This window comes from Beta vulgaris, chromosome 6 (assembly GCF_026745355.1).
Source record: "Beta vulgaris subsp. vulgaris cultivar EL10 chromosome 6, EL10.2, whole genome shotgun sequence".
NCBI classification, from domain to species: domain Eukaryota; kingdom Viridiplantae; phylum Streptophyta; class Magnoliopsida; order Caryophyllales; family Amaranthaceae; genus Beta; species Beta vulgaris.
Window position 1 is genome coordinate 34,624,042 of NC_079207.1, and position 12,610 is coordinate 34,636,651.

General features: G+C 40.1%; 1 protein-coding gene across 1 annotated transcript; it reads right to left on the reverse strand.

Moving 5' to 3' along the window:
• Window positions 1-279: 279 nt before the first annotated feature.
• Window positions 280-1,407, reverse strand: LOC125498698 (uncharacterized mitochondrial protein AtMg00810-like). Its single transcript, XM_048646952.1, has one exon. It carries the CDS (start codon window positions 1,405-1,407, stop codon window positions 280-282), a length of 1,128 nt encoding a protein of 375 aa, XP_048502909.1.
• Window positions 1,408-12,610: the final 11,203 nt, after the last annotated feature.

Genomic DNA, 12,610 nt, shown 5'->3' on the forward strand with positions numbered 1-12,610 from the left:
TGACCTCAAGTTCATGCACTAAAGTTTTAACCACTAGACCAAGTAGTATTTAGTGCTATTATATCAAAGTACGATTTTAATAAATGAAAATTTTCTTACCCGGGGTATAGCCCGGGCTTAATAACTAGTTTAATATTAATTGATGGGGAGATATATTAAAGGTAAAGTCAAGTCATGCTCGTAGTTGCAAGTTATCATAGACCATATAACAACTAGCTTTAAATGAAGGAACTAAAGAGCCTTTACTCCCATTTCCTCTTCTTCCATTTGTTTGCCCCGTTAGAAATTTCGTTGCTTGTGATTACATTCTAACACAGAAGGTACATGGAGGACTCGAACATGACCAAGGGCAACCTTTTCGCGGACAAAGTGAATATCCATCTCGACATGTTTAGTGCGTTGATGTTGAACCGGATTATGAGACATGTAAACAACACTAACATTGTCACAAAAAACCATGGTAGCTTGGGCGAGAGGACAGTGTAGCTCTAGAAGAAGGTTGCAGAGCCAACAAGACTCAGCGACGACGTTGGCAACGCCGCGGTACTCGGCCTCGGCACTGGAGCGAGAGAGGGTAGCTTGCCGTTTTGAGGACCAAGAAATCAAGTTATCACCAAGAAACACACAGTACCCTAATGTAGAGCGCCGCGTGTCGGGGCACCCACCCCAATCTGCATCTGTGTAAGAAATAAGGCTCGTGACAGGAGTAGATGAGTAATGCATACTATAGTCTAAGGTGCCCTTGAGGTATCGAAGGATTCGCTTGAGGGCATGAAAATGATGCTCACGAGGGTCATGCATGAAGAGGCAAATCTGCTGAACGGCATAAGAGATGTCCGGACGAGTGAACGTCAGGTACTGGAGGGCACCAGCAAGCTTACGATAAAGAGTGGGGTCCTTCATGGGAGGACCGCTGGAGGCGCTGAGTTTGGCCTTAGTATCAACAGGAGTAGCAGAATGGTTGCAGGAAGACATGTTAGCACGAGCAAGAAATTCCTCGGCATATTTGCGCTGAGATAGGAACATGTGCTTGGAGGTGCGTTGTACCGATATCCCAAGGAAGTATGAGAGAGGGCCCAAATCAGTCATAGCAAACTCGGACCGAAGAAGTGAGATGATGCGGTTCCGGAGGGAGTCCGAGGAGGTGGCTAGCACAATATCATCCACATACAATAAAATATAGGCCATGTCCTGTCCACGGCGATAAATGAAGAGAGAAGGATCACATTTGCTGCTGACAAAGCTGATAGACAAGATGTAGGTAGCAAAGCGTTGGTACCATGCCCTGGGTGCCTGTTTCAGACCATAGAGAGACTTTTGTAATAAACAGACACTCTTAGGATTAGTGGAGTCTTGAAAACCTGGGGGCTGAAACATATAGACATGCAGTTTCCTGCAAATTGCCATGTAAGAAAGCATTTTTCACATCAAGCTGGTGGATAGACCACCTACGGGACACAACAAGGCTAAGAACAGTACGAATAGTATTAGGACGAATCACGGGGCTAAATGTTTCATCACAATCAATGCCAACCTCCTGTGTCTTACCATTAACAACCAAGCGCGCCTTGTAGCGCTCAAGAGACCCATCAGACCAAAACTTATGTTTAAACAACCACATACAACGAATCATATTGGCCCCCTGGGGGCGCTCTACCAAAGTCCAAGTATTATTTTTAATTAGCGCATTATATTCATCATACATGGCGGCTTTCCAGTTAGGATCTTGTAAGGCATGGAGGTGGGAGCGGGGTAAAGGGGACAAGTCAGGTGGGAGTTGGACGTTGAAAAAACGGTGGCCACGGTAGGGATTGGGTTTGAAAATGCCAATTTGGCTTCTAGTGGTAGGTGGGCGGGCGTCGGGTGGTGGTTGTGAGGTGGAGCGAGGCGGACTTGGGGGGAGGGGGGTGGCGAGGGCGAGTAGGGCTGGTAGGCTCGCGGGGGTTGGTGGGCTGGTAGGTGCACGAGGGTTGGGTGGGCTGGGGGGCTCACGGGGGCTGGGTAGGGAGTGATGGAGGGGAGAGATAGGTGGGCTGGTGGGGGGGTTGAAGCGTTGGGCCTGGCGGGGGGCGGAAGCCATTTTGTGGAGTTGGGCAGGAGGGGAGTAGAGGGGGGGGGGATAAATGGGCCAGACTGCTGGACCGAGGGTGAAGGAGAGGGAAGAGGGAGGGGAGGGGGAGTGGCCTGTGAGGATTGGGCCGAGGACACGGGCGGACGAGGACGAAGAAACTCATAGTCCATGGGGTTAAGGACATGGAGAGAGGAGAAGGGGAAAGATGACTCGTCAAAGGTCACATGACGGGAAAGAATTATTTTCTTAGAGTAGAGGTCAAGACAACGATACCCACGATGATTAGGGGGGTATCCAAGGAAGAGGCAAGGAGTGGAACGTGGGCTAAGCTTATGAGACATGGTGGCACTAAGGTTTGGATAGCAAAGGCATCCAAAAGTGCGAAGGTGAGAGTAAAATGGAGAACGGTTGTAGAGGCGATGAAGGGGAGTAAGGAAATGAAGTAGTTTTGTGGGGCGGATATTAAGAAGATATGTGGCCATATGAAGGGCCTCCACCCAAAATGAGGGAGGGAGAGAGGCGTGGAAGAGTAGGGTACGAGCCACATCATTGGTGGTGCGGATCATACGTTCGACTTTGCCGTTTTGAAATGATGTGTAAGGGCAAGAGTGGCGAGAAACGATGCCATTAGTGGCACAATAAGAGGTGAGCTCATTTTTCACATATTCAGTGCCATTGTCACATTGGATCGTTTTAATGGTGAAATTAAATTGAGTTTTAATGTGAGCAATAAATAGACAAAAGGTGGAGGAAACTGGTGATTTTGATTTGAGCGGAAAAACCCAAAGATAGTGAGAGTAGTCATCCAAGTATAAGAGATAATAACGATAACCAGAGGGACTAATAACTGGAGAAGTCCACAAATCAGTATGTATAATAGAAAAAGGTGCAAATGTAATATTATTAGATGGAGAAAAAGGTAAACGACAATGTTTCCCTAATTGACAAGCATGACAAAGAGGGGAGAGGGAATCTTTATTACAAGTAATGCATTTTTTAGACTTAAGAAAATCTAAGATAGCAGGGCCAGGATGACCAAGTCGGTTGTGCCAAGTAGTAGGAGAGATAGCGGCAAAGGTAGATGATGGTGTGATTGATGAAGCAGAAAGGCGGTATAGGTCCCCAGAACTATTGCACCTCGTCAAGGTCGTCCCCGTCCTCAAATCCTTCATAGTGAAACCAAAAGGGTCAAATTCTACAGAAACATGATTATCAATGGTGAAATGATGGACAGAGATAAGGTTTTTCACAATGGCAGGGGCATATTGAATATTGCTAAGGGTTAGGGGAGGATGTGGGGAAGGGAGGGTGGAGGTGCCAATGCCTTTAACTGGAATTAATTTACCATCACCAACCATAATATGAGAAAAATAATTACGCCAATTAGAAATAGAGGGAAGAATACCTGGATCATTCATAAGATGGGTAGAGGCACCCGTATCAAAATACCAATTGTCGTCGGGTGTTGAATGGACATAGCATTGAAGAGTTGAGGGAGTGTCGTGGGCACAAGCTGCTCGGTAGTGGGCTGAGGAGCCACGAAGGCTTGCGGGGCTGTTGTGGATGCAGTGGGCTGCTGCTGAGGGGGTGGAGGACCAAGCAGGCCACAGCCCGGGTGCTGCGAAGGGGGTCTGGGGCCCATAGTGGGGTACGGGCTGGGAGGGAAGGCCCAGTAGGGCTGCCAACTCCCATACGGACCATAAGGGGGATACCCATAACCATAGAACGGAGCTGCAGGAGACGGGTGGCCCCGCCCGCGGCCATGAGTCCTCCCGACGCGGCCACGGCCGGACTTGCCGCCCTGTCTACCACCACGGTGGCCGGAAAAAGAGGGAGAGTGAGGGGTCGCGTTGTGCGCGGGATCAACAGCAACAAGAACCGCGCTCGAAGAAGAGTGTAGCCCAAGCATTGTATGAAGGTTTATCCATGGAAAGAGTGATAGGGATGGCCTTTTGGTAAGAAACGTGAACTGCAGGATGAAAGGAGGAAGAAGAAGATGGGGGGGTAGTGGCGTCCTTGCCGGCGGCAGTCATGGCGGACGAAGAGAAAAGAAAAGATTAGGGTTGAGGGTGGCTAGGGTTAGGCTCTGATTACCATGAAAGATATGATAATCTCCTTGAGGAGCCTCTATGATTTCATTAAACATAAATAGGTACAACCTAGGTATACAAGGGATATTTACGGGAGATTATCATATCTTTCAGAGAGACTAGAATGTATTATAGTCTTGTGATTAATGTAAGGGCCACAATGAATGTGACATTAGCTTGTTGCATTTAACCTCACAAGATGATGCAAATGCAAATGCACTTATGGTACAAGAATCAATTGATTTGGTTATGGAGTATATGAGGCTCAAGCTCAAGACAAGAAACCAAGTGTTGGTGGATGTATTGGCATGGCTCATGAATGAAGAGCAGTGAAAGGAAATGGATGGTTTAAAGAAATGAGTCCTAAGCTCATTAGGGCTTGTTAGTTACATAGATTTCTAGTTCTGTTAGGAATCATATCTAATAGATAATTTAATTTGCTTTAGAGTCCTTTGCTTGTAAGTTTTTACTCTTCTATTTGAAATATGTTCTCTTACTTTAAGCACCTTTAGGAGTCTAGTTAAAGTAGGAGAAGGAGGTTTGAGATAAGGTGATCCCTTGTCTCCTTTTCAGTTTGCTCTGAGTATGAAATATCCTAGTAGGTGTTTGGGTGTGATGAGTAGTAATCCTGAGTTCAACTACCATCCTAAGTGTAAGAGAGTTAAGCTCACTCACTTAATGTTTGCAGATGATTTTCTCATGTTTGGTAGAGCAAATCATAGTTTAGTTGGGCAAATGATGGAAGCTTTTCATATATTCTCCCAGGCTTTCGGTTTCGAAGCAAGCAATGAAAAGAGTTGTATTTACTTATCTAGCATTACTCAGGAGGTGGCTTCACAACTGGCTAGTAGTATCCAAATGCTTATTAATTCCTTGCTTTTTAGGTATCTTGGTGTGCCTCTAGCACCTAAGAAGCTTAATTTTTCTCAGTGTAAACCTATAATATATAGACAATATCACTACAAGGGCTCAAGGATGGACGACACATTTTCTTTCTTATGCTGGCAGAATTCAGCTAGTGAAGTATATTCTTGGGAGTATGCAGAATTATTGGGATTAACTTTTTCCTCTTCCTAAGAAATTGATTAAAGCTGTGAAAACAATCTGTAGAAGCTTCCTTTGGACAGGTGTTGTAGATAATTCTATGAGGCATGTGGCTTGGTCTTACATTCACCATCCAAAAACTGCTGGTGGTTTGAATGTGGTGGATGTGATGCTTTGGAACAAAGCTGCTATCTTATAATTATTGTGGGCTATAGCTTCTAAACAAGATAAGCTTTGTGCAAGGTAGGTAAATGCCTACTACATCAAGAGAAGTAATGTGCAAGATGTTATTGTGAGTTGTAATATCTTTTGGATACTTAGGAAGATTATTGCAGCTAGAGATCTTCTGGCGAAGTTGGAGGATGCACTAGTAGAATAATTGTTTATTGCTGTGACTATATTGCTACGGTTTTACTTATACGTAACCATAAGCCACGTCAAAAGAAAAGAATAAATCGAAAATAAACTAAATGTTGCGGTTCCCAACCAAAACCGCAGCAATAGATGTTAACGGGAAATTTTTCGAAATTAGTAGACTATTTTGACCAACTATATAGCAATATATTAAAATATTAAAATTTTAATATATTGTTGCGGTTTCTATAAAAAATCGCAGCAATATAAATGCCTAATATTATATAATAGTGTTAAGTACCATCACACCCCTCTGCCTAAACACTAATAGTAACCGTTGCCAGCCTCTCCTCACAATGTCTCTCTCACACCTCTCCCTCTCCTCTCACGCCTCTCTCTCTCTCCTCTCACTCTTAATTCTTCGACTCTCCTCTCCTCTTAATTCTTCGCATGATTTTTCATGGGTTTTTTTTTTGTTTTTTGTTGTGGGTGTTTTTGATTTTTGATTTATGGGTTTTACTGTGTTTGTTGATCGATTTATGGAGAAACCACATCAGTTTCACGTCTCCGTTCATTCCAGTTCGTTCCAGCGTCTTCCAATTCCCCTTCGTTCCGGCGAAACCACTCGTCGTTCCCGTCTGTTCCGGCGAAACCACTCGTCGTCTGCCACATCTGTTCGTCGTCTTCCACATTCGTTCGTCGTCTTCCACATCCATTTGTTCCAGTTCGTTCCGGGTTTTGTAATGGTTGTTGTTATAATATTTTTGTAATTATTTATATACAAAATTACTACTTATGAATTATATGATTGATGTTATATTATTTTCAGATTTTTGTGATATTATTATATTATAGTTGTAGTATATTTTATTTTTATATATTATTTTTGGACTTACATTCTTGTTCTTATGTTGGGCGTAGGATAATTGTTATAATTTCTTTTCAGATCTCTCTTTTTGTATTTTTTATGTTTTTGAATTTTGTGTAATATTCTTTTGTCATTAGTTTCAATCAATAGTGTTTTATTTTCTTGTAGCCTTTTTGTCTTTCAAATTTGATGGCAAAATGCAATAAAAAAAAAACTTTTGTTTTTTACCTGTACCAGTACATATTGTTGCGGTTTTGGCTAGGAACCGCAGCAATAGGTGTAATATATTGTTGCGGTTTTGACCCAGAACGGCAGCAATATGCTTTATAAATTTGATATAAAATAAATATATTGTTGTGGTTTTACCCAGAAACCGCAACAATATGTTCAAATATTGTTGCGGTTTAAAATCGCAGCAATATATTAATTACCTATCTGCCCCCTTAATTGTTGCGCGGCTAAAACCGCCACAATAGGCCACTTAATGACCGCAACAATAAGCATTTATTCTACTAGTGATGGAGTACATTTAACAATCTTTTAGCAGCAATAAAACTTACAAGAAGCTTCAAGAAGATTGTGTAAGGATGGACTGAAGAAGGTTAGTGTATAATAACAAAGCAACTCCAAAGAGAAAATTCATCCGTTGGCTCTCATTACTTAACAAATTATCAACTGCAACCATGCCCTTTATGTAAAATTTGTGGTCAGCAGATGGAAACTACTCAACATGTTCTTTAATTGTTCTTATAGTAGTTTGGAAGCAGGTATTGAGTTTTATCAACTGTCAACCTCAAATAGATGTTGTGGAGGAATTAGCTACTGCTATTAAGAAGGCTAGAAGTAAAAATAAAAGTAAAGATAAGGTGTATATGATGATGTTTACTGAGTGTGTTTATGCAATTTCGTTGTAGAGAAATAGCAAACTTTTTGAAATGTCTCTAATGAGTCTAGTATATTTGTTAAGGATATCATTTTTAGAGTTTCATGTAGATGTAGTGATCAGGAAAATCTTAAGCTGATTCTTTGGTATGTGTTTTGTGGTATAGTTGGTGTTAGGGCAGCCTGTTGCTTTAGCTCCTTATTTTGTAAAACCTTTTTTTGGTTATCAATAAATATTTTGTATTGCCAAAAAAAATAAACTAGGAGAAGGATATTGTTATAGTGTTTGTCGTCCAAGCACATGTGTGCTAGCTTTCGTGTAAGGGATGAGTTTGTTAAGCATGTTTATCCTTTCTTCTTGTAGTTATTTTATTTGCTTTTCATTCCTAGTTCAAGTAGGAGTCTTGTAATGTCTATTTAAGGCTTTTTTACAAGTTTATTAAAAGTGAATTGAATTTTGTTAAAAACTTTGAATCTTGACTATTGTCATGCATTCTTGCTTGACATTTTCGAACCATTAGGAACTTTACAGGAGTATTAAGTGTTTAATGTTAAACATCTTGATTTCAATGAATGGTTTTAAGAGTGTATAAATTCTTGTTTAGAGTTAAAAAGTGATTCATAGTTCTTGGATTCAAGAAGGTCCAAGTTTATCAAGCAAGCTTGATTATTAGGCGTACTTGGCTTAGTAATCACATCACAAGGTCATCCAGTCATTGTGGCCCTGCTAGTGATTCCATGAATAAAGTATATTCTAGTCAACGTAGTTACAAACTCTTTGTATATTACTTGTGTGCGAATTTATCACATTGGTTGTAATAATCATCACTATCCTCAACTTATATCTAATTACATTTCACGTATTGTAATCGACAAGTAAGAGAAAATGGCACAAAAGTAGTACCTAGACTTTGAGAGAGAAGACATGAATTTCAAGTGATAGGAGGAAAATTACAAGATAAATGATATAGGGTACAATTAGAGGTTTAACAACTTAAACCCATTTGGGGGGGAAGTTAGTTGTCTAACTAACTTCCATTTTGTTAGTATTCAGTTAGCATTCTATTATGCTAATTCTCTACAAATACTATACTCTTGTTATCATTGGCAACATGATTAATAATAAACACATTTCTGGTTCATTTCATCTTCTTAATCTTTCTATTCCTCTCTCAATCTCTCTAAAAAATACTCTTGGTTGAATGTTGAGTACTCGAAGTTTCCTCTCTCAGCTCCATTAAATGATAACTTCCCGCGTTCTACATCATTGGTATCAGAGCATTTTCGCTCCTGAACTCAATCACTCTATCTAGTTTCCGCTCAAAGTTCCTCAGTTTCATTGATTGAGGTAATCTGGCGAAACGAAAAACGCATTGTAGCTCAATTAAAGACATTAATGGAGTCTCGATTGTTGGAATTGGAACAAAGAATGGAGAATCAATCGATTCAACTGGAGAAAATTATTCAACTCTTGAAAGATAAGGAAAAGCAGTCAACTGGAGCAGAGCGTGAAGGATCAAATGATCCACCTCACCATGGAGGTAAATCATTAGGTTTTGTGCGGAAAATTGAATTTTCTATGTTTGATGGATCTAATCCTCGAATTTGGATTGAGAAATGTATGAAGTATTTTACCTTATGAAAGATTTTAGATAATCATAAAGTTGATCTTGCTAACTTGTACTTGATTGGTAAGGCTGAGTCTTGGTATAATAGTTACATAGCAGTAAGAAGGCAGGTGGATTGGGAGGATTTTGTAGTAGATTTGTGTTGCATGTTTAAAGAAGATCTAGGCAGTAATGTTGTGGAAGAATTCAATAAATTGTCACAATCTGGTACCATTGAAATGCATTTGAAATTCTGAAAGGATTAATGCTGCTGCAGAGAAATCCTTGACTTCCTGAGCAATACTTTTTGGATAGTTTTATAAGTGGATTGAAACATAATTTGAAGCATTTTGTTAGAGCCTTCAAACCTGCTACTCTGGTTGATGCAGTAGACTATGCTAGACTTCAAAATGCAACTATCCAAGCCACTTCTTCCACCACAAAATATCAGCCCAAACCCATTCCAAATTATAAACCCCCTTCTTTGCCATCCACTACTAAACCTTTGCTTCCAACACCTTTCTTGTCCACCCAAACTCAAACCTCCCATAATACAAGGCCTTAACCAACCAGATACCTTACACCTGCTGAAAGAGCAGATAAACAAGCTAAGGGTCTATGTTATTTATGTGATGCACCTTATGACAAGGGTCATAAATACCAGATACAACAAACTCAATTGTTTGCTATAGAAATCCCTGGTTTAGATGATGAAGAGTATGGTGAGGATGGTGTGGAGGAAACCTTGGAGATGTTTCAGAAAGAACCTTATATTTCTATCATTGCTCGATTTGGCAATTCTAGTTACAATACCATGAGAGTCACTAGTTATGTTGGTAAAAAGCCACTTCATATCTTGATAGATTTAGGCAGCACTCATAACTTCTTAGATGTGTCTTTGGCTATGAAGTTGGGATGTCACATTATTGCCACACCTATTCAATCTCTTTCTGTGGCTGATGGAAATACACTCTCTTGTCAGTACATGTGTAAAAGGTTGTCAGTATATGTGTAAAAGATTTTAGATAATCTAAAGGAAGGGAGAATTTGTGTGGACTGACTCAGCTCACGAAGCATTTGAAGCATTAAAAGAGGCTCTTGTTACAGCTCATGTCTTAGGGGTTCTTGATTTCTCTACAACATTCATCCTTGAAACTAATGCATCTAATGAAGGAATTCGGGCTGTTCTTATGCAAGACAGCCATCCCCTGACTTTCATCAGTAGGACATTGGGTCCTAAATGGCAAAAGCTTTCTATTTATGAGAAAGAATTGCTTGCCATAGTATTTGTTGTTCAGAAATGGGAGCAATATCTCATTGGTCAGAAATTTTTCACTCACAATGATCAAAAGAGCCTTAAATGGCTTTTACAGCAGAAAATTAGTACACCTATTCAGCAATTTTGGCTTTCAAAATTAATAGGCTTTGACTATGAGATATTTTACAAATCTGGCAAGGAAAATTTAGTGGCTGATGCTTTGTCCAGAGTGCCAGGTACTGAGATATTGTGTTTGCCATTGACTACTATGCAATCCAATCTTCCCTCTTTGATTATTGATAAATATTAGTTAGATCATGCTCTTTTGGCACTCTTTCATGCTTTACTAGCCCAGGAACCTATGGATGCTAAGTATACTTTGCATGATGGCATGGTCAGAAGGCATGGTAAGATTGTGGTTGGCCCTAGTGACTAACTTAAACATCATATGTTGTCTTGGATGCATTCCTCTGCTGAAGGGGGACATTCTGGTAGAGATGTCATTACTAGGAGACTCAAAACATTCTTCACTTGGAAGGGCCTGCACAAGGATGTCAGCTCTTTTGTGAGAAATTGTGTAGTTTGTCAGGCTAGCAAGTATGATCCATCAGCTTATCCAGGCCTCCTCCAGCCTCTTCCCATTCCTCAAGAAGTATGGTATGAAGTTTCTATGTATTTCATTACTGGGCTCCCTAAGTCTCAAGGCAAAGAAGTGATTTATGTGGTGGTTGACAGGTTAAGCAAATATGTTCATTTCTTTGCTTTACATCATCCATATATATGTTCATTTCTTTGCTTTACATCATCCATATTCTACAAGTATACTTAGATGGAGTTTTTAAGCTCCATGGCTGGCCTAAGTCTATTATCAGTGACAGGGACCTTCTTTTTTTCAGTCAATTCTGTCAAGCCTTGTTTACTTTATAAGGTACTCAGTTGCTACTCTCTTCAGCTTACCATCCTCAAACTGATGGACAGACTGAAGTCTTAAACAGGTGTTTGGAAGCTTATTTGAGGTGCATGACCGGTGAGCATCCCAAGGATTGGTTTATGTGGCTTTCATTGGCTGAATGGTGGTATAAAACTACCTATCACACTGCTACTAATTTAACACCTTATGAGATTGTCTATAACCAACCAGTTCTTGTATATCTTCTTTACTTACCCGGGGAGTGTGCTAATGAAACAGTTGATAGAACTATGCAGAGGAGAGATGCAATGATGGTTTCTTTGAACACTCATTTAGCTAAAGCTCGACATAGGATGAAAGTATTGACTGACAAAAGAAGGTATGAGAGATCCTTTCACATTGGTGATTGAGTTTGGTTGAAGCTTCAACCATATAGACAGTCTTCCATGCAAGCTAGAATGAATCAAAAGCTAGCTCATAGATACTTTAATTTGGTCCATTCAGAGTGGAAGACATTGTAGGCCATGTAGCTTATAAACTCACTTTTCCTCCTTCTGTGAAGATTCACAATGTCTTCCATGTGTCTCAGTTGAAGCCTTTTAGGGGACTTCTATCCTCTTCTCCTCATATTCCCTCTTGGTTCCATGGTACTACTGATGATCAGGTACTTCAACCTTTTGCCATCTTGGATAGGAGGGTCGTTAAGCGCCATAATGTGGCTGAAGTTCAGTATTTGATCCAATGGACAGATCAACCAACTAGTGAAGCTACTTGAGTCTTTGCTACTTCCTTTGAAGCTCAGTTTCCCGAATTCCCTCTCCAGACTTGAGGTCAAGTCTTTTATAAAGGGAGGAGGTATGATATAGGGTACAATTAGAGGTTTAACAACTAAAATCCATTTTTGGGCGGGAAAGTTAATTGTCTAACTAACTTCCATAATGTTAGTATTCTATTAGCAATCTGTTATGCTAATTCTCTATAAATACTGTACTCTTGTTATTATTGGCATCATGATTAATAATAAACACAGTTCTGGTTCATTTCATCTTCTTAATCTTTCTATTCCTCTCTCAATCTCTCTCAAAAATACTCTTGGTTGAATGTGAGTACTCCAAGTTTCCTCTCTAATCTCCATTAAAGGATAACTTCCTGCATTCTACATCAATAAACTTTACTTTCAAGAAAAATAATCTATACATGCCAAACGCCCAATCTCAAAATGTGCATAGTAGCAGCGTCGGATCTTGGCATGTGCATAAAGGTTTATCGAACAGGGCCATATTTTCTAGGGGATCAATATTGAGCTTAAGCTCAGTTGAAAAAAAATCTAATATTTTTCTCAATTACAATGAATACTTTTTTCTCTCTTTTCCATTACTTATACCTCTTTCCCAAAATTTCCCAAGTCACACTTTTATTTATAATAGGGGCCTCATTTTGTTACAAGAACATGGTCACAAGAATAAAAAAAAAACCATGTTGATAGCAGAGTACAACGTTATAAATTTTGTTACAGGTTGTAGGTA